A 26,666-nucleotide genomic window follows, 5' to 3' on the forward strand; every position below is an offset into this window, starting at 1 on the left:
ACCCCCCCCCCAACCTCTGTTTTTCGCTGCTCTACTCTCTGTTTATCATAATTACATAGTCACTTTAACTTCTTGCAACTATAGTGCTGTTCCGCATTAGCATATTTTGTCTCCAAAAAACTGCTCTCGTGCTAAATTCATGATCGTACAAATGCATATTATTATTATTATTGGATAGAAAACACCTTCAGTTCTATAGAAGTTGGAATTTTTGTCTCTGATGGTACAGAACAATTTCTACACGCACTTGTTCATGACAGGGTTCAGATTTCAGAAATTTTTACCTCTGATCTGGGTCTGTTTTTAACGCACATGAATGCTATGAAGAAACCGACACTGCCTACGTCTTCCTCTGGGTGTCTGTACGTCATCACGTTTCAATGAAATCGATGGACATTCACAGCCATTATAAAAAGACCAAAATGTACAGAGACCCCCCTTTCTCATCGTGCGCCTGAAGCGTGAAGGACATCGGACCTGCCTCGTCCAAATCGTTTTCTAACCAGCAAATTTCTCCGGTCATGTTTCAGTCGTTATAGTTGTTAAAAAACATCATATGTAGTTAATTTGAACCGTTTATAGCAATTATATCCGTTTAGTGCGATTTTGAGGAATTCTTTGTTTGTGCACTCTGAAAGTTGGACACGTTTTAGGGGGTTTCGTTGCGTGTGGTGTGACATTTCGAAGGACAGGAGACATCTACGACCAAAAGACGTTTATAACATAGAAGGATACATTCCCAAGAATCTGATGAAGAACAGCTCAAAGTAACAATATTTAATATGATAAATCGTGTTTCTGTCGAAATATTTAAACGCATATTCGCCATTTTGTTGGTATAGCTTCACTTGCCAACCCTGTATGAAAAGTAAGGATAATTTTAAAAATGTAATCAGCGGTTGCATTAAGAACTAATTTGTCTTCGATTGCTGTCAACCCTGTATTTTTTAGTCAAGTATATGATTAGCTTTCAATTAAACTAGATCACTCTTGATATACGTCAGACAATTGAGCTTGATTTCCTAGTATTTTTATGTGTAACCACGGTTTTGTATGCTAAATATGCACCTTTCGAACAAACTGTATATGTATATGTAAAATGATGTACAGGAGTGTCATCGAAGAATTCTGAGAAGGTTAGTAAAAAATTTATATATTTCGCGTTATTACGTTATAGCGCTCTTTGGCTGAATCGATGCTCTGGAACGTTTGCACATTGTGTATGCTAACTTATCGATTTATTGTGTTTTCGCTGAAAACGCTTAGAAAATCTGAAATATGGTCTGAAATCACAAGAACTGGGTCTTTCCATTGCTATGCCTTGTCTATTTTTATGAAATTTTTATGATGAGTAAATTGGTCATACACGTTGCTCTATCTAGTAATTCTAGTCGATTTGTGATGGTGGTGCAATTGTAAACTGTGATTTCTACCTGAAATATCACTTTTTCTAACAAAAACTATCCTATACCATGAATATGTTATCAGACTGTCATCTGAAGAGGTTTTTCTTGTTATGAATCAATATCTTAGTTGCCGAATTGGTATAGCACCGAAGGAGTAAAAAACTGATGGAGTTAGAATATGGTGTATTTTGCAACGTGTTTAGCTAATAGATTTACATATTTTGCTTCCCTGTAAAAACATTTTAAAAATCTGAAATGGTGGCTTTATTCACAAGATCTGTATCTTTCATCTGTGTCTTGACTTGTGATTTAATGATATTTAGATGCTACTATCTACTTGTGAAGCTATGCTAGCTATGCTAATCAGTGTGTGGGGGGGGTGCTCCCGGACCCGGGTAGAGGCTCGTTAGAGGTTAACTTATACTACCTCAATTAGCCCAACTAAACCGGTACCCCCGCAATTGGCTACCCGGACTATATGCATTGTGTCCTGCCACCCACCGCCCACCAACCCCTCTTTTAAGCTACTGCTACTCTGTTATCATATATATAGTCACTTTAACCATATCTACATGTACATACTACCTCAATTAGCCCGACTAACCGGTGCCTATATAGCCTCGCCTTACTGTTATTAGCCTCACTACTGTATGTAGCCCTCCTACTGTTATAGCCTCACTACTTAATAAGGCCTCGCCGGACTACTGTTCTATTTTACTTCGTTAAAGCGACGTCTTTTTACTGTTTGTTTTTTATTTCGTATTACCTTATCGTTAGTTTACTAAATCAATTTTTTTAGCATTTAAGGGAATCTGCACTGTTGTTACTTTTGCAGACACAAAATGTCACTATAGTCCGGGTAGCCAATATGCACATGGTAGCCTTTAAGTAGCATTCACCTGTAAGCTGTACACCTGCCTGGTTAATCCTGGTTCTAGTAGGGCTAAGGGGGGGGGGGCAATGCAAATAGTCCGGGTAGCCATTTGATTACCATTTGATTACCTGTCTTATGGCTTGGGGGTAAAAACTGTTGAGAAGCCTTTTGATCCTAGACTTGGCACTCCGGTACCGCTTGTCATGCGGTAGTAGAGAGGACTGTCTATGGCTGGGGTCTTTGACCATTTTTAGGCCTTCCTCTGACACCGCCTGGTGTAGAGGTCCTGGATGGCAGGCAGTTTAGCCCCGGTGATGTACTGGGCCGTACACACTACCCTCTCTAGTGCGTTGTGGTCGGAGGCCAAGTAGTTGCCGTACCAGGCAGTGATGCAACCAGTCAGGATGCTCTCGGTGTTACAGCTGTAGAACCTTTTGAGGATCTGAGGACCCATGCCAAATCTTTTTAGTTTCCTGAGGGGGAATAGGCTTTGTCGTGCCCTCTTTACGACTGTCTTGGTGTGTTTGGACCATTCTGGTGATATGGACACCAAGGAACTTGAAGCTCTCACCCTGCTCCACTACAGCCCCGTCGATGAGAATGGGGACATGCTCAGTCCTCCTTTTCCTGTAGTCCACAATCATCTCCTCTATCCCATCCCCTCTAACCGGAAGATGGGTACTCCCTCTCCCTTCCTACTTTCCTCCCTCCCTCCCCCCACTCTCTCTCTAACTACCAACAGGTCTTAGGACAGTGTACATGAAGATTAAGTGTTAGGTCAGTAGAGACAGTGTAGAATGCTGTAGATGATTGTTAGGTCAATGGATACAGTGTAGAATGCTGTAGATGGTTGTTAGGTCAGTAGAGACAGTGTAGAATGCTGTAGATGGCTATTAGGTCAGTGGATACAGTGTAGAATGCTGTAGATGGTTGTTAGGTCAGTGGATACAGTGTAGAATGCTGTAGATGCGCTATAGGTCAGTGATTACAGTTGTTAGAAATGCTGTGTATGCGTTGTTTAGGCTCAGTGGAATACAGTGTATAATGCTGTAAGATGATTGTTAGGTTCAGGTGGATACAGCTTGTAGATGCTGTAGAATGGAATTGTTAGGTCATGTGGATACAGTGTAGAATGCTGTAGATGGTTGTTAGGTCAGTGGAACAGTGTAGAATGCTGTATGATGGTTTGTTAGGTCAGTGGATACAGTGTAGAATGCTGTAGATGGTTGTTTAGGTCAGTGAGAGACAGTGTAGAATGCTGTAGATGGTTTTTAGGTCAGTGGATACAGTATTAAATGCTGTAGATGATTGTTAGGTCAGTGGATACAGTGTAGAATGCTGTAGATGGTTGTGTTGGTCAGTGGATACAGTGTATAATGCTGTAGATGGTTGTTAGGTCAGTGGATACAGTGTAGAATGCTGTAGATGATTTGTTAGGTCAGTGGATACAGTGTATAATGCTGTATAGATGGTTGTTAGGTCGTGGATAAAGTGTAGAATGCTGTAGATGGTTGTTAGTTCAGTAGAGACAGTGTAGATGCTGTAGATGGTTGTTAGGTCAGTGGATACAGTGTAGAATGCTGTAGATGGTTGTTAGGTTCAGTAGAGACAGTGTAGAATGCTGTAGATGGTTGTTAGGTCAGTGGATACAGTGTATATAGAATAGCTGTAGATGTTGTTAGGTCAGTGGAATACAGTGTAGAATGCTCGTAGATGGTTTAGAACCTGGTTTTAAGTAGACTAAGATATGTTAGTGGTTTAAAAAGAGCTGGATGCAATTAGGGTGATTGAGAAGGAGGCCATTTTGGTGTTCTAAAGATAACAGTAGGCCTAGATTCAATCGGCTGTGGAAGATCCGCGTTATAGCTGATTTACATTTAAAGTAGATTTCCCATTAGAACCAGCATATGCAACTTGTACTGTGAATGTGTCTCCGCAAAACTCGGAAAAACATTTGCTTTAAAGTGCATAGCCGAAAAGGGGCGATCAGATTGAAATATAGCCCTAGATCTACTAGATTTCCTCTGTTGAATCTTGTCTTTTGGTAAACCTTAAATCTACTAAACTCTGCTCTAAAGCTTATATTTTTTGGGTTGATGGGTAACGACAGTGACTAAACTTCCTAAGCATTTAGAAATTATTCAAAAAATCAATTGTAAAATATCAATACATCTTGAAAAGTCCAAAAAATTGATGTAGAAATCACAGACTTGGCCCTTTATGCGCCCCATCTCTTCTCCTCTCTCTCGCTCGTCTTTCTTTCATATCCACAGTCTCATTCATACCAAAAAACTACTGGACCGAAAGACCAGTCTCCATTCAGTCTTTCTGTCCCCTGTCTGTCTCCCCTCTTCCCTTCCTCTCTGTCTCTCACCTCTCCTTCCCTTTTTCTCTCTGGATGCCGGCTGTAGGTGAAGGCTGGCGGGTGAGGCGTCCGTGTCCCAGTCCAGAAGCTGGGGAAAGGCTAAAGTGGTCGTGCGGCAGCTGCCTGCGAGAGGTAAACTGCTAGGTCTGTGTGTGTTGCTTGTGGCAGAAGATTCCATTGCTAATTTGATAGATGGATAAAGTACTATAGTATTAGCTGTCGTTAATAGTATAATAGTATTGTTATAGTATTATAGTGTGTTTTCCCAGTTGATATTATATTAATATGTATTATATTCTTGTGTATTGTATTGTCATAGTAAATATATTGTGTTTTTAATCCAGTATGAAGCACCAGCCTTTGTGTCGTGTCTGGCTGGTCTGTACCGGCTTGTCAATGAGACGGCTACCAGAGGCCAGAATCTCACCTGGGGAGTGCTGCTGCAGCAGAGGCTAGCCTATACACAGGCACACCACACACAGGCCACACAGAGAAAGCACGCGCCAACGCACACACACACCACACACACCAACACAAGACTCAGCACGTGCACAGTTAAGGGTTCAACCCAGTGCCCTTCTGTGAAAAATGTCTTTGCCAGCTCTGTGGATTTTGTTGTTGTTGTTGACAAATTAGCCTAACTTTTAATTTTATTTTAGGTTAGGTTATTAGGTTATTTCATAAGCTCTTGAATCTCAGATAATACCCCCCTCTCCTGCCCTCCCGCTCTTAGAGCGCACTTGTGTCCTGACTTGCATCAGTGACCACTGTCTGTGGGCGCCGACAGGGGAGACTTGAATACTGTTAGAGACAAAGATTGCGGGCAATTCGACTGCTTGTTAGTACGAGGAAAATGTCAGCAGCAGAATAAAACTCAAATCAATGTAAAACAAGTTTGGTTTCAACTGCTTAGCTAAATAAGCTAGCTAGAAATATTTAATATCAATAATTCGCTCTATTCAGCTGAATAGCATCTTTTCCTGATGTCCATCATCTCTCATTGGTGTTGTTCACGCTAAGAGTCACTGCCGTTGCTCACAGTGGTGTGATGAGTGGTGTTTTTAGATAAATAGACTGTTCTGCAGCAAGGTGCTCACACTGACTAAAGCTAGAATGTTATCTGAACACTGACTAAAAGCAGAATGTTATCTGAAACACTGACTAAAGCCTAGAACGTTATCTGAAACACTGACTAAAGCCAGACACGTTATCTGAAACACTGACTAAAGCCAGAATGTTATCTGAAACACTGACTAAAGCCAGAAACGTTATCTGAAACACTGACTAAAGCCAGAACGTTATCTGAAACACTGACTAAAGCCAGAACGTTATCTGAAACACTGACTAAAGCCAGAACGTTATCTGAAACACTGACTAAAGCCAGAACGTTATCTGAAACACTGACTAAAGCCAGAAAGTTATCTGAAACACTGACTAAAGCCAAAGAACGTTATCTGAAACACCTGACTAAAAAAGCCAGAACGTTAATCTGAAACACTGACTAAAGCTAGAACGTTATCTGAAACACTGACTAAAGCTAGAACGTTATCTGAAACACTGACTAAAGCCAGAATGTTATCTGAAACACTGACTAAAGCCAGAACGTTTCTGAAACACTGACTAAAGCCAGAACGTATCTGAAACACTGACTAAAGCTAGAACGTTATCTGAAACACTGACTAAAGCCAGAATGTTATCTGAAACACTGACTAAAGCCAGAACGTATCTGAAACACTGACTAAAGCCAGAATGATCTGAAACAACTGACTAAAGCCAGAACGTTATCTGAAACACTGACTAAAGCTAGAACGTTATCTGAAACACTGACTAAAGCCAGAACGTTATCTGAAACACTGACTAAAGCAGAACGTTATCTGAAACACTGACTAAAGCTAGAACGTTATCTGAAACACTGACTAAAGCTAGAACGTTATCTGAAACACTGACTAAACCTAGAACGTTATCTGAAACACTGACTAAAGCAGAACGTTTCTGAAACACTGACTAAGCTAGAAGTTATCTGAACAGTGACTAAAGCTAGAAGTTTATCTGAAACACTGACTAAAGCTAGAACGTTATCTGAAACACTGACTAAAGCCAGAACGTTATCTGAAACACTGACTAAAGCCAGAACGTTATCTGAAACACTGACTAAAGCAGAACGTTATCTGAAACACTGACTAAAGCTAGAACGTTATCTGAAAACTGACAAAAGCTAGAACGTTATCTGAAAACTGACTAAAGCTAGAACGTTATCTGAAACACTGACTAAAGCTAGAACGTTATCTGAAACAACTGACTAAAGCCAGAACGTTATCTGAAACACTGACTAAAAGCCAGAACGTTATCTGAAACACTGACTAAGCTAGAACGTTATCTGAAAGACTGACTAAAGATAACGTTATATGAAACACTGACAAAGCTAGATGTATCTGAAACACTGACTAAAGCAGAATGATCTGAAACACTGACTAAAGCAGAACGTTATCTGAAACACTGACTAAACCTAGACGTACTAACACTGACTAAAGTAAACGTTATCTGAAACACTGACTAAAGCCAGAACGTTATCTGAAACACTGACTAAAGCTAAGTTACTGAAACACTGACTAAAGCTAGAACGTTATCTGAAACACTGACTTAAGCTAAAACGTTATGAAACAGTTTGTGGTGAGTTTGCTGATAATGCAGAGTGGACTGGGCATGTGCTGAGTATTGATTCTCTCTCTGCTGACATACTGCAACTGCAGTGTGTGTTGTTAATGTTTACTGATCTAACCCTTTATAGGAAAAATGACTCTCTCTCTTTGACTGCCCTCTCTCTCTCTGACCCCCCCCCCACTCTCCCTCTACCCCCTGTGTCTCTCCCTTCTCATCCCCTCTCCCTTCTCTCTCCCCCCTCTTCTTCCTTCTCTCTCTCCTCCAGGTGGAGTGTGGGAGCGTGGTCCTTCTGGTCCTGACCTTCCTCCTCTCCCTCTCTGTTCCTCTACTTCTGGAGCCAGGCTCACAACGATTACAATGATTTTGATTGGTGGGTCACGCCCACGCACGCACGCACGACACACAAACACATGTGTATGACACACACACACCCCCCACGCACACGCACACGTGCATGCACACACACACACCACACGCGCATATATACACACACACACACCACACAGATGCACAGATTGTACTATATGTATGCATTGCAGGTTTAACTTTGAGACTCTGGATTCTGGTTCCCCTGGTCTCTGGTGCTGCTGGTTGTTGCTGCTGCTCTGTTCACCTACATCTGTCTGCTGCTGGTGAGAACTAGTACTACTACTATAAATACTACTATACTTATACTACTGATATTACTATACTATTTCTACTGTTACTACTACTGTGCAACTACTGCTGCTCGTTTCGCCTACATCTCTCTGCTGCTGGTGAGAACTAGTAATACTACTATACATACTATATACATACATACTACATACTATACTTATATTAATACTATTACTATAATATTATTACTACTAATGCTGTTGCTCTGCTGCTGGTGAGAACTATAGTACTATCACTATAACGAATTCTATACTACTGTTGCTGGTCTCTTCAGTACTACTACATTACTAACCACTGTACTGCTCTCTTCAGTACTACTACATTACAATACCACTGTACTGCTCTCTTCAGTACTACTACATTACTATACCACTGTACTGCTCTCTTCAGTACTACTACATTACTATACCACTGTACTGCTCTCTTCAGTACTACTACATTACTATACCACTGTACTGCTTTCTTCAGTACTACTACATTACTATACACTGTACTGCTCTCTTCAGTACTACTACATTACTATACACTGTACTGCTCTCTTCAGTACTACTACATTACTATACCACTGTACTGCTCTCTTCAGTACTACTACATTACTATAGCCACTGTACTGCTCTCTTCAGTACTACTACATTACTATACCAATGTACGCTCTCTTCAGTACTACTACATTACTATACCACTGTACTGCTCTCTTCAGTACTACTACATTACTTATACAATGTACTACTCTCTTCAGTACTACTACATTACTATACCACTGTACTGCTCTCTTCAGTAACTACTACATTACTATACCACTGTACTGCTGCTGCTCTCTTCAGTACTACTACATTACTATACAATGTACTACTCTCTTCAGTACTACTACATTACTATACCACTGACTACTGCTGCTCTGTATCTACATCTCTCTGTTGTTGTCTTGCAGGTACTGGCGGTGTGTTTACTGTCTGAGGGACAGAGGCTGTACCTTCACTGGAGTCACAAGGTATCTCCCATCCTCCATGGAGTACAGCACACAGTCAAATCATATCACATTGTATTGGTCACATACACATGTTTAGCAGATGTTATTGGTCCATAACACATGTTTAGCAGATGTTATTGGTCCATACAGTTTAGCAGATGTTATTTGGTCCCATACACATGTTTAGCAGATGTTATTGGTCACATACACATGTTTAGCAGATGTTATTGTCACATACACATGTTTAGCAGATGTTATTGGTCACATACACATGTTTAGCAGATGTTATTGGTCCATACACATGTTTAGCAGATGTTATTGGTCCATACACATGTTTAGCAGATGTTATTGGTCCATACACATGTTTAGCAGATGTTATTGGTCACATACACATGTTTAGCAGATGTATTGGTCATACACATGTTAGCAGATGTTATTGCGGGTGTAGCGAAATGCTTCTGTTTCTAGCTCCAACAGTGCAGTAATATCTAACAAGTAATATCTAACAATACACACAATCTAAAGTAAAGGAATGGAATTAAGAATATATAATATTTTGGACGAGCAATTTCAGAGCGGCATAGACTAAGATACAGTAGAATAGAATACAGTATATACTTATGAGATAAGTAATGCAAAATATGTAAACATTCTTTAAGTGACTAGTGTTCCAATTACTAAAGTGTCCAGTGATTTCAAGTCATATGTATATAGGGCAGCAGACTCTAATTCACGCACACTCACATACATCATCTGTGAAGAAGCACAGACTGATCAGGATGACACATATGTTGATTAGTCCTTTGATATTTTTCTGTGTTAGATGGGGATTGTGGTGACCCTGGCATTCGCTGTCAGTGCCACGGCTGTTCTGTCTGAGGTGTGGAGTAAAGAGTGGAAGACCCTCCTCCTCTCCCTGCAGGTTGGCCAGTCTAGCTGTCATTCACACATACACAGACCAATAAAATCAAGCGGCCCAAAGTAACAATGTGAAATGTGTATGTTCAGTTGTCTGCATTGTGATATGAACCTTTCGCTGTCTCCCTTCTCTATTGGCTAGGTCACAGCCCCCTTTCTTCATGTAGGCGGGGTTTTATTTATGACTCTCCTGTCCTGGCCAATAGCGCTGCACTTTTTTCGCATGAACAAGAGAGGTAAGTGCTCCGATTGGCTGCTGTAAAACAAGTCCAGGTTCTGGTCGTGTTCCCCTGCTCAGACGTTGCGGACAAATGCCAGATTTTTCAAAGCCTGGATAGGTATTTTACGTATCAGCTAACCACATCTATGTTATAGCAACCTGGTGCCCAACTGCACGGTCAATGACGTGGCACACAACCATTGGCTGACGCATGCAACATCTGAGCAGAAGAACGCAACCCCTGTTGACTGAGACTGAGAGGGACCTTTTCTGAGTTGTAAACCTGACATAGACACTGCATTGTGTGTATTGTTGTGAATTGTTAGATATTACTGCACTGTTGGAGCTAGAAACACAAGCATTTCACTACACCCGCAATAACATCTGCTAAACATGTGTATGTGACAATGAAATTTGATTTGATGACGCACACTCTGTGCTTCGCTCTCTCTCTCTTTTTCCCTCTATCTCTCGCTCTCTCTTGTTTCTCTGTCATCTCCATGGTCACTGTTCTGAGTTGTCGTGGTGACGTGAAGCTGTAGGTGGACTAGCTGACTCATGTCTGGCCTCTCTGTGGAGGATAATGACACACACACACTTAAGCTGTGTCAGGTGTACAGTAGTCTGATTAGAGGAGCAATCTGCGGTTCACACAATAACAAAGCGACTCCCGCTAAGGGATGGGGCTGGAGAAATGTAACCACTCTTACCAGATTCATAGACCAAGCGTTTATACATTCATGAGTCATTTATAAATCATTCAAGAAATCAATGGGTAAATAAAAATGGATGTAGCAATCACAGATTTCCCCTGTAAGCTCTGATTTCATCATAAAGACTTGTATAACTAGAATTAGAACACTGGATCTCTGCTAGAGAGCCTGTTCCAGTATGAGGTTGTTGTGGAATATGGTCTCTCTCTCTCTCGCTCTCTCACTCACTCTCTATGGCTCTCTCGCTCTCTATGGCTCTCTCGCTATCTCTCGCTCTCTCGCTCTCTATGGCTCTCTCGCTATCTCTCGCTCTCTCGCTCTCTTGCTCTCTATGGCTCTCTCGCTCTCTCTCTCTCTCTAGTGCATCAGGTGTGTCTGTTGGGTGTGTACCTGAGTGTATTGTTCAGTCTGTACCTGGTTCCTCTGGCCATGTATTCTCCCTGCATCAGAGAAGCTGGAACCCTGGGACCCAAACCAACACTCCTCGGACACAGAGGAGCTCCCATGGTACATATCTATATATCAATAACATCATTATCAATATTATCACTATCTATATATAACATTATTATCAACATTATCACTATCAATAACTTCATTATCAKTATCAATAACTTCATTATCAATATATATAAATAACATTATTATCAACATTATCATTATCTATCAATAACTTCATTATCAATATTATCACTATCTATATATAACATTAGTATCAATATTATCACTATCTATATATAACATTATTATCAATATTATCACTATCAATAACATCATTATCAATATTATCACTATCAATCAATATGACCACATACAAGATACAGGATGGCACAGAAATGTTCCCATGGTAAATCCAGTGACATTACTTTAACACAGAGACTCTGGCCTCATGTTACTTTAGAGAGTCAGAGAGAGAGTGAGTTCCTGATTAGAATAAAGTCTGGCACTGTAAAATTGACTTGGCACTGTGCATTTTTGATGCCCTTGTGTTGGAAATCTCGTTCATCGCTCATGGAGCAGCGCACCGCTCCAGCGCTCCATGTCCTTTCCAACCGCTCTGCTAAAAACCGCTCCATGTCCTTTCCTACCGCTCTGCTAAAAACCGCTCCAGCGCTCCATGTCCTTTCCTACCGCTCTGCTAAAAACCGCTCCAGCGCTCCATGTCTTTCCTACCGCTCTGCTAAAAACCGCTCCAGCGCTCCATGTCCTTTCCTACCGCTCTGCTAAAAACCGCGCTCACATGAAAAAAAACTGCCACTCCAAATTCGCTCTATTCATTAAAATCACAACACCCATCTATTTTTGTGACTACTTGGACCTAACAATTGTTTTTTATGTGTTGAAACCAAACCACATGGATTTGAATGAAAAGTATTTGAATAAACATGAAAATGTAAGAAGTGAACATCATTTCAAATAGGCTACATTTCATATTAAACAGCATCTAAACACTCTAAATAGGTCAGGAGCCAGACATTATTTAGGCTAGATGAATACAATTACTTCAAGGCTATTCTACAAAGAAATACATTGTGAAACATTTGATTTAAGAGATCTGATGTTTAGTTTATAAATACTTTGCTACAATGACACACTTAGTTATCTATCCACCTCGTTCTTTTCTTTTAGCATGTGCACGTAGTATGTACACCGTGCTTCAGGATGCTTGTCTTTTCAGATTCCACAATGATTATTTAATTGTGGACACTACATCACTGCACTCTGGGTTAAATGTGGAAGACACATTTCAGTTGAATGGATTCAGTTGTACAACTGACTAGGTATCCCCCTTTCCCTTTCCTCTCTTGRTCTTGGTTSTCATCTTTGTCACATTGATTTAGTCACATTGATTRWGCACCTGTGTGTTTTATCAGTTTCTTTATGAAAATATTTAGTGAACTCCATGACAGTAGCTAAAGCAAGGGGCTATAGCAGCACACAAGTAGACTACAGATGCATGCTGGGCCGGGCATCCTCTGAGCTTGTGAAGTGAGTGCTACTGGAGATAAAATTGGAGCTGGCGAGAAGGCTGACGCTCCAGCCTTTAGGAATCTCGCACCAGGCTCCAGTCAAATTGGGAACGCTCCGCTCCTCGCTCCGCTCACATACCTTGGTGTGTGCGTGCTTGTCTGTCCTCTAACAGCTTGCTCCAGAGAACACTCTAATGTCCTTTGAGAGTGCAGTGGAGGCTGGAGTGGACGGGCTGGAGACTGACGTCACTATAAGGTACACACCCCTCTGTCTGTCTTGTTTTGTCTGTCTTGTTTTTCTGTCTTGTCGTCTGTCTGTCTGTCCCCTTCTGATCCCTGTAATAGCCCCGTGTCCTTGCCAGCTTTGACCCCTGTCCTGCCTTGTCCTGTCCTGGCAGCCTTGTACTAATCCTAGAGATCAGACATTAGCGTTAGCGTCCCTTCACTCCTCACAGTTAATGTGATTACAGCCTAACTAATCCAGTTAGAGGTTAGTACTCCTGTCCAGGCCTGCTAGCCTGGCGCTGGCTGTGTTCTCTATGTGGCCTTTAGCATTAGCATGTAGCATGCAGACCTGGACTCAAATACTATTTCAAATAATTTCAGATACTTTAGCTGGGCTTGAGAAGCTGGGAGGGTGTAATGGAACCGCCCATCAGGCACTCCAGGAAGGCCAAAGCAAACGCTCAAAGTATTTGAAAGATTTAAAATAGTACATGTATTTGAACCGGGCCTGTTAGCAGGACCTTAGCTAGCAGACCGAGTGTATCTTCACCTGAGACCTGCCACACATGTCTGTCTTGACCATGTGAACGGCAGGACCTAATCTCTCCCCTCCCCCTTCTCTCTCTCCTAGTGCTGATGGCGTTCCGTTTGTGATGCATGACCTCACCCTGCAGAGGACCACTAACGTCGAGGAGGTGTTTCCTAACAGAACACACACACCTGCTGCCCTGTTCACCTGGTCTGATGTACAGCTGCTCAACGCTGGGGCCTGGTTCCTCTCTGTAAGGACACTCACACTTTTGAATGGCCACACACACACACACACACACACACACACACACACACACACACACACACACACACACACACACACACACAAACACAACCACACACAACACACACACACACAAAACAAACACACACAAACACCCACCCCCACCCCAACACACACACACACACACACACACACACACACACACACACACACACACACACACACACACACACACAGTAGCTGACTTCAGCGCCATGGGTTAGTTAGTAGCTGTATTACAGACCTCTTTAACCATCTCTCTCTCTCCGCACCCCCCCCCCCCCAGTGGGATCCGTTTGGCACGGTGTCCTCTATGACTCCAGAAGGCGAGCGCTAGCTGCCAATCAGACTGTTCCCTCCCTGGCTGAAGTTCTGGACGTACGAATCGGACGGGCAGGATAGTTGTTGTTGACCTGAGACAGCCTCCTCCTGGACACCCTTATAGAGACAACTACCTCAACATCACCCTCGACCTCATACACACACACATCAACTCCAGCCAGGTATGTGTGTGGATGGGTGGAAACCATGGTACAGGACCATGTTAGAAAGGCCTGCCGCCATGCTCTTATAAGGGACAGACTTTTTTAAGAGTGTGTGTGTGTGTGTGTGTGTGTGTGTGTGTGTGTGTGTGTGTGTGTGTGTGTGTGTGTGTGTGTGTGTGTGTGTGTGTGTGTGTGTGGTGTGTGTGTGTGTGTGTGTGTGTGTGTGTGTGTGTGTGTGTGTGTGTGTGTGTGTGTGTGTGTGTAGGTGCTGTGGCTGCCATCAGATCAGAGAGAGGAGATACAGCAGGTGGATCCAGAGCTGCAACAGACAGCAGGACAGACTGCCTCTATTCAGGAACTACAGGACAACCACATCACTTCCCTCAACCTGCACTACAGCACCATGTCTCTACAACACATCAGGTACACACCCACACACACACATGATGTACTATAAAACGTCTCTCTCCTCACCCACCATGAATGTGTGTGTTTCAGTAAGTACAGGTCGGTGAACATCAGTGTGAACCTGTATGTAGTGAACCAGCCGTGGCTCTACTCTCTGGCCTGGTGCAGTGGAGCATCCTCTGTTACCACCAACAACATGCTGCTGAGAGATATACACACACCGCTGCTCCTTGTGGTGAGACACACACACTCACACCACAGGAGGTTGGCCGCACCTTATTTGGGGAGGACAGGCTCGTAGTAATGTGTTTGATACCATTCCCTTTTCTTCGTTCCAGCCATTATTATGAGCCGTCCTCCCCTCAGCAGCCTCCTGTGACACACACACACACTGCTATTCATCATGGTGAGACACACACACACACACCTCACACATCGGTTCTCGTTATGGTGAGACGCACACACAAACACACACTAATGTCTTCACATGTGTTTCCCAACCCCTACAGACTCTAGAGCAGTACAGCGTGATGTGGGTTTTGACTGACCTGGTCTCTGCTGCTCTTATCGTCTGCATCTTCATATTCCACTGGTGAGTTCACAGGTTTCTACATACATGTCAAAGGTGTGTGAGTGAGATGATTACAGTGGAAAATATAATGGGTTAGTTAGGTAAAGGTGTGTCTGTAAGGTGTGTCTGTAAGGTGTGTCTGTATGTGTGTGTGAAGTGTGCTATTTCTCCGTGTCCTACAGGTGGCGTGAGCGAGGCTTACACTTCTGGTCAGGCAGTCGGCAGACACACAAGACCGGGCCTTATAGCAAGTTCCGGACCGGTAAGGACAACAACAATATCATACTAAATACTGTACATCCCTATAGCCCTCTCCCATTGGACTAGTCTCCTACTTGTGGAAACACAGGCGCATATACTAAAAAGCACAGCGACATTTTCATCTCTTGCATATCTGTACAGTTTATGAGCTGGATTAGCTGTTTGTTTCTCACATTCAATTCAAATTGTAAAATACTCTCTGCTCAATGCCCGTGGTGTTCTAACCCTCTAGTTTGTTGGACTCATAACATTAAGAAGTCTGTTTCATCAGAGGCAGTATGTTAGTGCATTTTTAAGGCAGTGTACAGCCGTGCACCTCCAGGATGATTTGATATTTTACCTGGAATGCCGGCGTAAATTATTCTGTGTTCTGTCTGTGCCTTAGATCCAGTGGAGTCAGGGAGGGGTCAATGGAATCCCTTCCACTCAGAGTCTCCCACTAGAACCCTCATCTCCCTCCCTCTGGACCTTAACCCATGAACCACTCAACTCGTGAACCCTGCATGAACCAATGAACCTCCCATGAACCCTCTGGTTCTCAACCCTTGAAACCTGCATGAACCACTGAACCTCCCATGAACCATTCCCAAACCCCAAACCATTGGACCTCAACCCACACATGAACCCTGCACCAACCGCTGACCTGAACCTCAACTACCACACCCCACACCCCTGACCTCTAACCCCTATCCTTTGCCCAGCAGAGCTCAGCGACGTCTGGTCCATCTCCAGTGGGAATGTCCGAACGGAACTACGGACCCCCAGTACCCTCCACACCATCACAGAGGAGTAACACACAGACACTCACACAGAGGCACATAAGTACACACACACACACAGGCACACACACAGACACTCACCCAGTCACACACACACAAAGTGTGAACGCACAAGAATAAGCAAAGGAAAACGGGGAGGAAAACAAGAGGAGGAACTGAATGTGTAAAAAGAGGAAGAGGGTGATGTAATGTGAAAGATGAGTCAGTATTTTGATCATCCTGACTAAGACTGTTGTTCCTGTGTCCTCACCTGACCAGCTCATTCACACTCATTCTGGTGACCACTGGAACTAAACAACTGAACTGCTCAAGTAGGAAATATACACTGAACAAAAATATAAATGCAACATGTAAAGTGTTGGTCCCATGTTTCATAAGCTGAAATAAGAAATCCCAGACATTTTCCATACGCACAAAAAGCTTATTTCTCTCAAATTTTGTGCACAAATTTGTTTACATCCCTGTTAGTGAGCATTTCTCCTTTGCCAAGAAAATCCATCCACCTGACAGGTGTGACATGTCAAGAAGCTGATTAAACAGCATGATCATTACACAGGTGCACCTTGTCCTGGGGACAATAAATGTCCACTTCAAAATGTGCACTTTTGTCACACAACACAATGCCACAGAAGACTCAAGTTTTGAGGGAGCGTTTAATTGGCATGCTGACTGCAGGAATGTCCACCAGAGAATTGAATGTTAATTTCTCTACCATAAGCTGCCTCCAACATTGTTTTAGAGAATTTAGCAGTACATCCAACCAGCCTCAGAACCACAGACCACGTGTAACCACTCCATCCCAGGACCTTCACATCCGGCTTCTTCACCTGAAGGATTGTCTGAGGGGGGGGGGGGGCACGGCTCCCCAGTGGGTGGGCCTATGCCCTCCATTGCTGCACCCCTACCCAGTCATGTGAAATACATAGATTAGGGCTTAATGAATTTATTTCAATGGACTGATTTCTTTCTATGAACTGTAACTCAGTAAAATCTTTGAAGTTGTTGCATGTTGCGTTTCGATTTTTGTTCAGTATATATTTTTTGTTCTCATAACTGTACAGACATCAGCTGCATTAGAGGAATTGATGAATAGTGTCTTATATTGTGTGAGTGAGTGGATGCAGGTGAACACTGACTGTACTGTGGTTTTAATGATCATGAGTTGCTATTTAGATTTGAATGTATGACCAAGCAGTAGCCTAGTGTTTTAGCATGGCAGTGAAATACAGCGTCTGCTTCTGCAAACGTACATCTATCTATCATAAGATATACTCCTAAAGAATTGTTTATTTTGAGGTTGTAGAAGCTATGTGAGTATGACTTTCTGGTGTTAATCTGAGGGTTGGTTGGTAATGGCTCTGTGGACAGTGTTGAGTGGGAGATAGTAGATCTAAGTGCCATAGGAGACACACTGTCCACAAGCCACCGGCCAGCCATACAGAGGATAGATGAGCGGTTTTAGGGGGCTTCTACAGAACTTTTGGAATTATCTGAAGCCTTCTAGAACTCTCACAATACATTCTAGAACACTCCAAGACAAAAAATACATGTTGACAGTAAACCATCTAACAACAGAGCAGTTGATATTCTGATGACCAGAGGGCAAAATAATGATAGTTTGCCATTGGTGGAATTGCACTCCACCTTGCTTGCATTAGAGACCGCTAGGCTATACAAATACCATGCTATAAGGAATCGAAACCTACATTTGGTCCCAACAATGATTCAAAGGTATCAAACACTCAATGTAATTGTTGTTAAATAGCAAAAGGCTACATAGTATTTCTGGTCGTTTTCTGTTTAACAGGATGACCATTTTGTTTTAATGTATGAGCCTTCTCTATGTTATTTTACTGTAACTATTTTCTGACTGTAAATGGTATTACCTGATATTAAAAATCTTTAAAGGGTTGAGTTGGTTGTTGTTTATTCATTGATTAACCCATTTGATTCTATGTCCACAGTATAACGCTACTTCTGTTACTCATTGGGGGGTGCAGAGGAGAGGCGGGGCAAAGAAAACTATACTAACGCCATCTCTGACGGTAGCTCCACCGTCATCATGTCTTCTGTCCAAACAGTAGAGCAACACAGCTGCTGTAGTAATGCTGTAGTAATATTACCCAGACAGACCGGGGACATTGTGCATCCTAAATGGCACCCTTTTCCCTAGTACATTTATTTTGCCCAGAGCCTTATTTTTTTTTACCAGGGACCATAGGGCTCTAGTTAAAAGTAGTGCACTATATAGGGAATAGGGTGCCATTTGTTGTAAACCACACGTTGAGCTTTATAGTGGAAATTCACCCAGAACTCTGTGTTGCTAGTGTAAACTGTATCCCCTCAGGTCTATAGATTCACTCCTCATACAAACCATAGTTTCACTAAATGGACAGAGACTTTACACAATGTAAATATAAAACAAGTACCAAAAATCTTAAACAAAAACTAAAATATTCAACAGCAGACAGACAGGTTAGTTAGGGCTGGATGGAGGTTCTGCTCCTCTGTGCAGAACAGGAGAAACAGACAGTAACATCAGCATCCTGCCTGAACTAACACATACAGTGCTTTGCAAAAGTATTCACCCCCTTGGCGTTTTTCCTATTTTGTTGCATTACAACCTGTAATTTAAATGGATTTTTATTTGGATTTCATGTAATAGACAAACACAAAATAGTCAAAATTGGTGAAGTGAAATTTAAAAAATAACTTGTCTCAAAAAAAAGAAAATAAAGTGGTGCGTGCATATGTATTCACCCCTTTGCTATGAAGCCCCTAAATAAGATCTGGTGCCACCAATTACCTTCAGAAGTCACATAATTAGTTAAATAAAGTCCACCTGTATGCAATCTAAGTGTAACATGATCTCAGTATATATACACCTGTTCTGAAAGGCCCCAGAGTCTGCAACACCACTAAGCAAGGGCCACCACCAAGCAAGCAGCACTATGAAGACCAAGGAGCTCACCAAACAGGTCAGGGACAAAGTTGTAGAGAAGTACAGATCAGGGTTGGGTTATAAAAAAATATTATCCCATGGAGCATCATTAAATCCATTATTAAAAAATGGAAAGAATTTGACACCACAACAAACCTGCCAAGAGAGGGCCGCCCACCAAAACTCACAGACCAGGCAAGGAGGGCATTAATCTGAGCTCCACAGTGGAGATTGGAGTATCTGTCCATAGGACCACTTTAAGCCATACACTCCACAAAGCTGGCCTTTAAGGAAGAGTTGCCCGAAAAAAATAAGCAAACGTGGGAGACTGCCTAAATATATGGAAGAAGGTCAGATGAGACTAAAATTTTGCTTTTTGGCCATCAAGGAAAATGCTATGTCAGGCACAAACCCAACACCTCGCATCATCCCGAGAACACCATCCCCACAGTGAAGTATGGTGGTGGCAGCATCATGCTGTGGGGATGTTTTTCATCGGCAGGGACTGGGAAACTGGTCAGAATTGAAGGAATGATAGATGGTGCTAAATACAAGGAAATTCTTGAGGGAAACCTGTTTCAGTTTTCTAGAGATTTGAGACTGGGATGGAGGTTCACCGTCCAGCAGGACAATGACCCTAACCATACTGCTAAAGCAACACTTGGTGGTTTAAGGGGAACATTTAAATGTCTTGGAATGGCCTAGTCAAGCCCAGACCTCAATCCAATTGAGAATCTATGGTATGACTTTAAGATTGTTGTACACCAGCAGGAACCCATCCAAATTGAAGGAGCTGGAGCAGTTTTGCCTTGAAGAATGGGCAAAAATCCCAGTGGCTAGATGTGCCAAGTTTATAGAGACATTGTCACGCCCTGACCTTAGAGATCCTTTTTATGTCTCTATTTTGGTTTGGTCAGGGCGTGAGTTGGGGTGGGCATTCTATGTTTTTTGTTCTATGTTTTCTATTTCTATGTGTTTGGCCGGGTGTGGTTCTCAATCAGAGGCAGCTGTCTATCGTTGTCTCTGATTGAGAACCATACTTAGGTAGCCGTTTCCCACCTGTGTTGGTGGGTAGTTGTTTTCTGTTTTGTGTTGCTGCACCTTACAGTACTGTTTCGTTTTCGTTTCACTCTCTTTGTTATTTTGTTTAGTGTTTCTGTTCTAATAAAAATAACATGAACACTTGCCACGCTGCGTTTTGGTCCGATGATTCCTCATCTTCAGACGACGAACGTTACAGACATACCCCAAGAGACTTGCAGCTGTAATTGCTGCAAAAGGTGCCTCTACAAAGTATTGACTTTGGGGGGGTGAATAGTTATGCATGCTCAAGTTGTCTGTTTTTTTGTCTTGTTTCTTGATTGTTTCCCCAAAAATATTTTGCATCTTCAAAGTGGTAAGCATGTTGTATAAGTCAAATGATACAAACCCCCCAAAAATCGATTTGAATTCCAGGTTGTAAGGCAACAAAATAGGAAAAATGCCACAGGGGTGAATACTTTTGCAAGCCACTGTAGTTTGCGTCCTAAATGACTCCCTATATAGTGTGCTACTTTTAACCTGGGCACTATAAAGGGTATCATTGGGATGTCGGGTATAGAACTCTTCATACAGAACTCAGAATCTACGATGGATCAGGTGTTTTCCAGCTGAGTCAGATCTAGACCTGGTTCAACTAAAGATTGTAGGGAACTTTGCAACCCTAGTTCTAGTGAGTATGACAAAGGCCATTGTTGAGTTAAACACGTCTCATAGAGCTACAGTACATAGATCTGCAAAAAAACTACAGATAATGATCCTTTCTGGTCAAACACTTATGCTCCATGTTAAAACTCCAGGGCAGGCAGTCCACCCGAGGATTACAGCAGACAGACAAACCTCTGAGCTAAAGCCTAATTATACCATACGCAAGTAGGCAACACAATAACATCTTGCGTTGTTGTGTTGAGTTACAACTCCCGAGGCTGCCCGTTTGCATATTTCTGCTACTCAAGTACGCAGAACTGTCAATTTGCAAAGCTTGCGTTGCATACTTGCGTAGGCTCTGTATAAGTTAGCTTTAACTCTGGTGATAAGAAACACAAAACAAACACAAGAATAATATAAAAAACAACAGACTGACCAGAACTGCAGCGGCTGTCACATAGACTACCATGCTGCTTCAGAAACAGAGGCAACTGGCTTAAAAGCCACATTAAATAAAAAACAACAGTTAAGGCTTTTAAAAAAACTAAAAATATACCTATGTTTTGACAGTTCAGTGAAAATCTATTCAGCTACAGTAAGAGCATGCAAACCTCTTTTCTTCCAGGTCTGTTTATGACAGTGTATTAAAGCTTTTTATGGTTATTTTACTCAGTAAGTTAACTTAATTCTTCTTTTCAGTAACTACTTAATTGTCTAGCTAAAGTACCCAATCACATGGCTCTCCATTCAGTCTGTCCATCCAATGATTGGTTAATAACAAGCGTCTCCTTGTTAACAGACTACCAACTCTTCAGTTTGAATGAAATGTTCCAAAAACACTAATTTAACGGTTTTTGTATGTGTGTGTGTGTGTGTGTGTGTGTGTGTGTGTGTGTGTGTGTGTGTGTGTGTTGTAGTGTCTCTGGAAGATAAAGGGGCGGGGCTTAGAGGTAGTCATCCTCACTGGAAGGCTCGTCATCAGGATCGTTGCTAGGGTTGTTGCTAGAGGCGTTGCTAAGGTCGTTGCTATGGGCATAGCTGGAGGCAGTGCTAGAGGATGGGCTGCGGCTCATTCTCCACACCTGGTTGAGAAAGCTCCTCCCCCAGCTGCAGGGCTGGCCAACAGGTCGCAGTATTCTAATAAGCTCTGCAGCTTCTGCCATAGGAAGTTCACTTGCTGTGGCCCCGCCCAGTTCTCTGTTTACTCATGGTGGTCAACATCTGGCTGATGTAGGAAGTGAGGAGGTCATCCATCTTATAGCCCTGAAAACACACACACACACACACACACACCACACACACCACACACACACACACACACACACACACACCACACACACACACACACACACACACACACACACACACACACACACACACACACACACACACCAAACACACACACCACACACACCTGAGTGTTTTCATCAAGTGCGTGTGTGAGTGCGTGTGTATGTGTACATGTGCGTACGTGAGGGCATGTGTGTTTATTACGTGTGTGTGTGTGTGTGTGTGTGATTGTGTCTCACCAGTGAGGTCTCACACAGCAGCTTGCTGCCCCTGACCAGGTTGCCGATGGTGATGTGGAAGTAGGTGTTACCGCTGCTCCAGTTGGAGATCTTAGTGAATGGGTGGGTGGTCAGGATGTCCTGTTGTAGACATACACACACGCATCAGTGAAATACCAGGTAACACATGTTCATACACATACACCTAGAGAAAGAGATGAGAGGTCATGTAACACACACACAGGACATTTCCCCTTGGGAATTAATAAAGGACATAACTAGACACACACCTTGGTCTTTGGGTCTATGAGGCTGACTCCATGCTTGTTGATGGCAATCAGGAGGATCTCTGGGAAGTTGGGCTCTGTGGTTTGCTGAACAGAGAGAATATCACACTGACTGAGAGGAGGTACACAATATTAGACAGACAGACAGACAGACCAGACCAGACCAGACCAGACCAGACCAGACCAGACCAGACCAGACCAGACCAGACCAGACCAGACCAGACCAGACCGACAGTATCGTTACCCCAAGATAAGATTGAGAATGACATCACTGAGCGGCGTGGTTACCTTGACTTCGAAGAAGGCGGATCCGAACGTGGCCCATTTGAAGATGATCTTCAGGAAGTGGAGTTTGGCCTCCTCCCTGGACTTACCAGCCTGCTTATTGAAATACGCTACTACAGACTACAAACACACACAGATATGGACAATTGTATGCAAAGTCACAAACACACACACAGCCACACACCAAAAAACAGAGACAAAACAAACGATAAAACAGCTGATTAGGTCACAGATAAAGATACTCTGAACGCAGTAGTCAATCATGAGGAAGACTGCCATTAAGAATAGAGRCAGGGCAGCCAATTAGAGCCCAGGAGAGTTGGGAGAAGTCTCGTCTCACCCGTTTCCAGTCATCTGGGGAGAGCTGGCGAATCAGGTCCTGCGGCACCAGCTCCCGGAGGATCTTGGGTATTGAGGGGAAGTGTGACTTGTCGTCTTCGTACTTCACCCTGTAGATCAACGCTCCCAGCTGGAACACCTCGTCACGACTACACTTATGGTAACCACGGAGATACTTAGGCAGTTCCTAGCAACCAAAGGGCAAAAATGACCAGTTACAGTCTCACTCCAACTTAGTTTTAATGGTTCCTAAAATCAGAACAGATCATGGCAAAAAGTGTTTTAGCTAATCAGCTCCGTGGTCTTGGAATTCTCATCCAGACCAGCTAGAAACCCCAGAATCTTGTTTCCTTGGAGGAGTTGAAAAGTTTGGTTGACTCACATGTTACTGAGGAATGTGATTGTCATTAGGACTTGATGCGGTGGTACGTATAATAGATTTTTCTAAAATCTATGACGATTTTATGTTTCTGTAATTGAAATGTTTGTCAACATCAACATTTTTTACTTTTTTTATGGCGTGTCTATGTCTGTAAGTTGTTACAGTATGTCTGATATTTGGCTCAAACATTGTTCCCCCCTGCTGCTGTCTTGGTTGGACCAGGTCTCTCTTGAAACATTGATTTTATCTCAATGAGACTAACCTGGATAAATAAAAGGTAAAAACTAAATATTCCTGGAGATCACATTCATGGTAAACGCTGTATGTGTCGGCTCAAGACATAACAACAAACAACGCACCTTTGATTGAATCCCAGCCTTAGTATGTGAACATTGTCAGGGTTTGAACCTGGGAAGTTTACTTAGGACAAGTGGAACCAGTTCCGTTACACACACCCCCCTCCTACCTGGTAGTAGTGGAAGATGGAGTCAGCGAAGGAGTCTTTACCAGGAACAGTGTTGGTCCACAGCTTCTTCATGAAGAACACCTGGTAGGTCAGAGACGGTACGATACCTACACACACACGTTAAAGTCATTAAAGGGATAGTTCATGTTAAATAGATAGTACATTTTAAAGGGATAGTTCATTTTAAAGGGATAGTTCATGTTAAAGGGATAGTTCATGTTAAAGGGATAGTTTGTATTAAAGGGATAGTTCATATTAAACAGATGGTACATATTAAAGGGATAGTTCACTCTAAATCGTAGTTTTTATGACATACCATCTTTAGAGGGCCGGGCCTTCTTGATCCAGTCTGTGAGGTGTCTGACAAAGTCAAAGAAGAAATCTCCCTCTGGTACACTGATCACCTACAACACACACACACACACACACACACACACACACACACACACACACACACACACACACATACACAACACCCCACACATAAACACACACACACCCACACACACAAAGAAGAGTTGGGGCATGTTGGAGAGCATCAACTCTGTGATTATATGTGGGTAAATTGTGATTGATCTACAAATAATAATGAGTAGTTATATATGATCATCAAGGTTATTTGTAGATCAGCCAGTCAGCTGCTGCCTGCTAAATCTGCTGCATTGACGAACAAGGCATTAGTGTGTGTGTGTGTGTGTGTGTGTGTGTGTGTGTGTGTGTGTGTGTGTGTGTGTGTGTGTGTGTGTGTGTGTGTGTGTGTGTGTGTGTGTGTGTGTGTGTGTCTATCACCTTATCGGAGATCTTTACGAACAAGCTGAATCCTTCGGGTGATTTGAGCAGCAGGCGAGCAGAGATCGCCAAACAGAAGTCTTTAGCCTTGGTGCTGGACTCCACCTCAAATGCCTGTCAATTACACACACCAGCCAATCACAGCACAGTAAACACCTGTCAGTCACATGCACCAGCCAATCACAGCACAGTTAAGGCCGGTCAATCAACACCACACCAGCCAATGACAGCACAGTAAACACCTGTCATTCACGAACATAAATCATAAATCATCACATCACTGTATACGCCTATAAATCACAAACATAAATCATAAATCATAACATCACAGTATACGCCTATAAATCACAAACATAAATCATTACATCACAGTATACGCCTGTAAATCACAAACATAAATCATAAATCATCACATCACAGTATACGCCTGTAAATCACAAACATAAATCATAAATCATCACAGTATAGCCTGTAAATACAAACATAAATCATCACATCACAGTATACGCCTGTAAATTCAAACATAAATCATAAATCATCACATCACAGTATATGCCTGTAAATCACAAACATAATCATAAATCATCATATCACTGTATATGCCTGTAAATCACAAACATAAATCATCACATCACTGTATAGCCTGTAAATCACAAACATAAATCATAAATCATCACATCACTGTATACGCCTGTAAATCACAAACATAATCATAAATCATCACATCACTGTATACGCCTGTAAATCACAAACATAAATCATAAATCATAAAACACAGTATACGCCTGTAAATTACAAACATAAATCATAAAATCACAGTATATGCCTGTAAATCACAAACATAAATCATAAATCCTTACATCACAGTATACGCCTGTAAATCACAAACATAAATCATAAATCCTTACATCACTGTATACGCCTGTAAATCACAAACATAAATCATAAAATCACAGAATACGCCTGTAAATCACAAACATAAATCATAAATCATCACAGTATACGCCTGTAAATCACAAACATAAATCATAAATCATCACATCACAGTATACGCCTGTAAATTACAAACATAATTCATAAATCATAAAATCATATAGTATAGCCTGTAAATCACAAAACATAAATTAATTATCACATCACAGTATACGCCTGTAAATTACAAACATAAATCATAAATCCTCAATCACAGTATACGCCTGTAAATCACAAACATAAATCATAAAATCACAGTATACGCCTGTAAATCACAAACATAAATCATAAATCATCACATCACAGTATACGCTGTAAATCACAAACATAAATCATAAATCATCACAGTATACGCCTGTAAATCACAAACATAAATATAAATCATCACATCACAGTATACGCCTGTAAATTACAAACATAAATCATACATCACAGTATACGCCTGTAAATCACAAACATAAATCATAAATCATCCCATCACTGTATACGCCTGTAAATCACAAACATAAATCATAAATCATCACATCACTGTATACGCCTGTAAATCACAACCATAAATCATAATTCACTTTATACGCCTGTAAATCACAACATAAATCATAAATCATCACATCACTGTATACGCCTGTAAATCACAAACATAAATCATAAATCACTTTATACGCCTGTAAATCACAAACATAAATCATAAATCATAAAATCAAGTATACGCCT

The 26,666-nt window shown here is 42.0% G+C and overlaps 1 protein-coding gene and 1 pseudogene across 1 annotated transcript in view; one reads left to right on the forward strand and one right to left on the reverse strand.

The window, feature by feature from the left end:
* LOC111956858 (glycerophosphodiester phosphodiesterase domain-containing protein 5-like) overlaps positions 1 to 16,360 on the forward strand; it is a 32,029-nt pseudogene extending 15,669 nt beyond the window's left edge.
* Positions 16,361 to 21,804: 5,444 nt separating this feature from the next.
* myo7aa (myosin VIIAa) overlaps positions 21,805 to 26,666 on the reverse strand; it is a 24,696-nt gene continuing 19,834 nt past the window's right edge. The window contains exons 5-11 of the mRNA XM_070436742.1: positions 24,508 to 24,595; positions 24,192 to 24,298; positions 23,345 to 23,530; positions 23,008 to 23,124; positions 22,723 to 22,806; positions 22,454 to 22,573; positions 21,805 to 22,187 (exon numbers count right to left, since the gene is read on the reverse strand). Of these exons, the coding sequence (XP_070292843.1) occupies positions 22,095 to 22,187; positions 22,454 to 22,573; positions 22,723 to 22,806; positions 23,008 to 23,124; positions 23,345 to 23,530; positions 24,192 to 24,298; positions 24,508 to 24,595 (795 nt within the window). The 3' untranslated portion in view covers positions 21,805 to 22,094. The remainder of the gene's footprint in view (positions 22,188 to 22,453; positions 22,574 to 22,722; positions 22,807 to 23,007; positions 23,125 to 23,344; positions 23,531 to 24,191; positions 24,299 to 24,507; positions 24,596 to 26,666) is intronic.

Source organism: Salvelinus sp. IW2-2015, linkage group LG4p (assembly GCF_002910315.2).
Source record: "Salvelinus sp. IW2-2015 linkage group LG4p, ASM291031v2, whole genome shotgun sequence".
NCBI classification, from domain to species: domain Eukaryota; kingdom Metazoa; phylum Chordata; class Actinopteri; order Salmoniformes; family Salmonidae; genus Salvelinus; species Salvelinus sp. IW2-2015.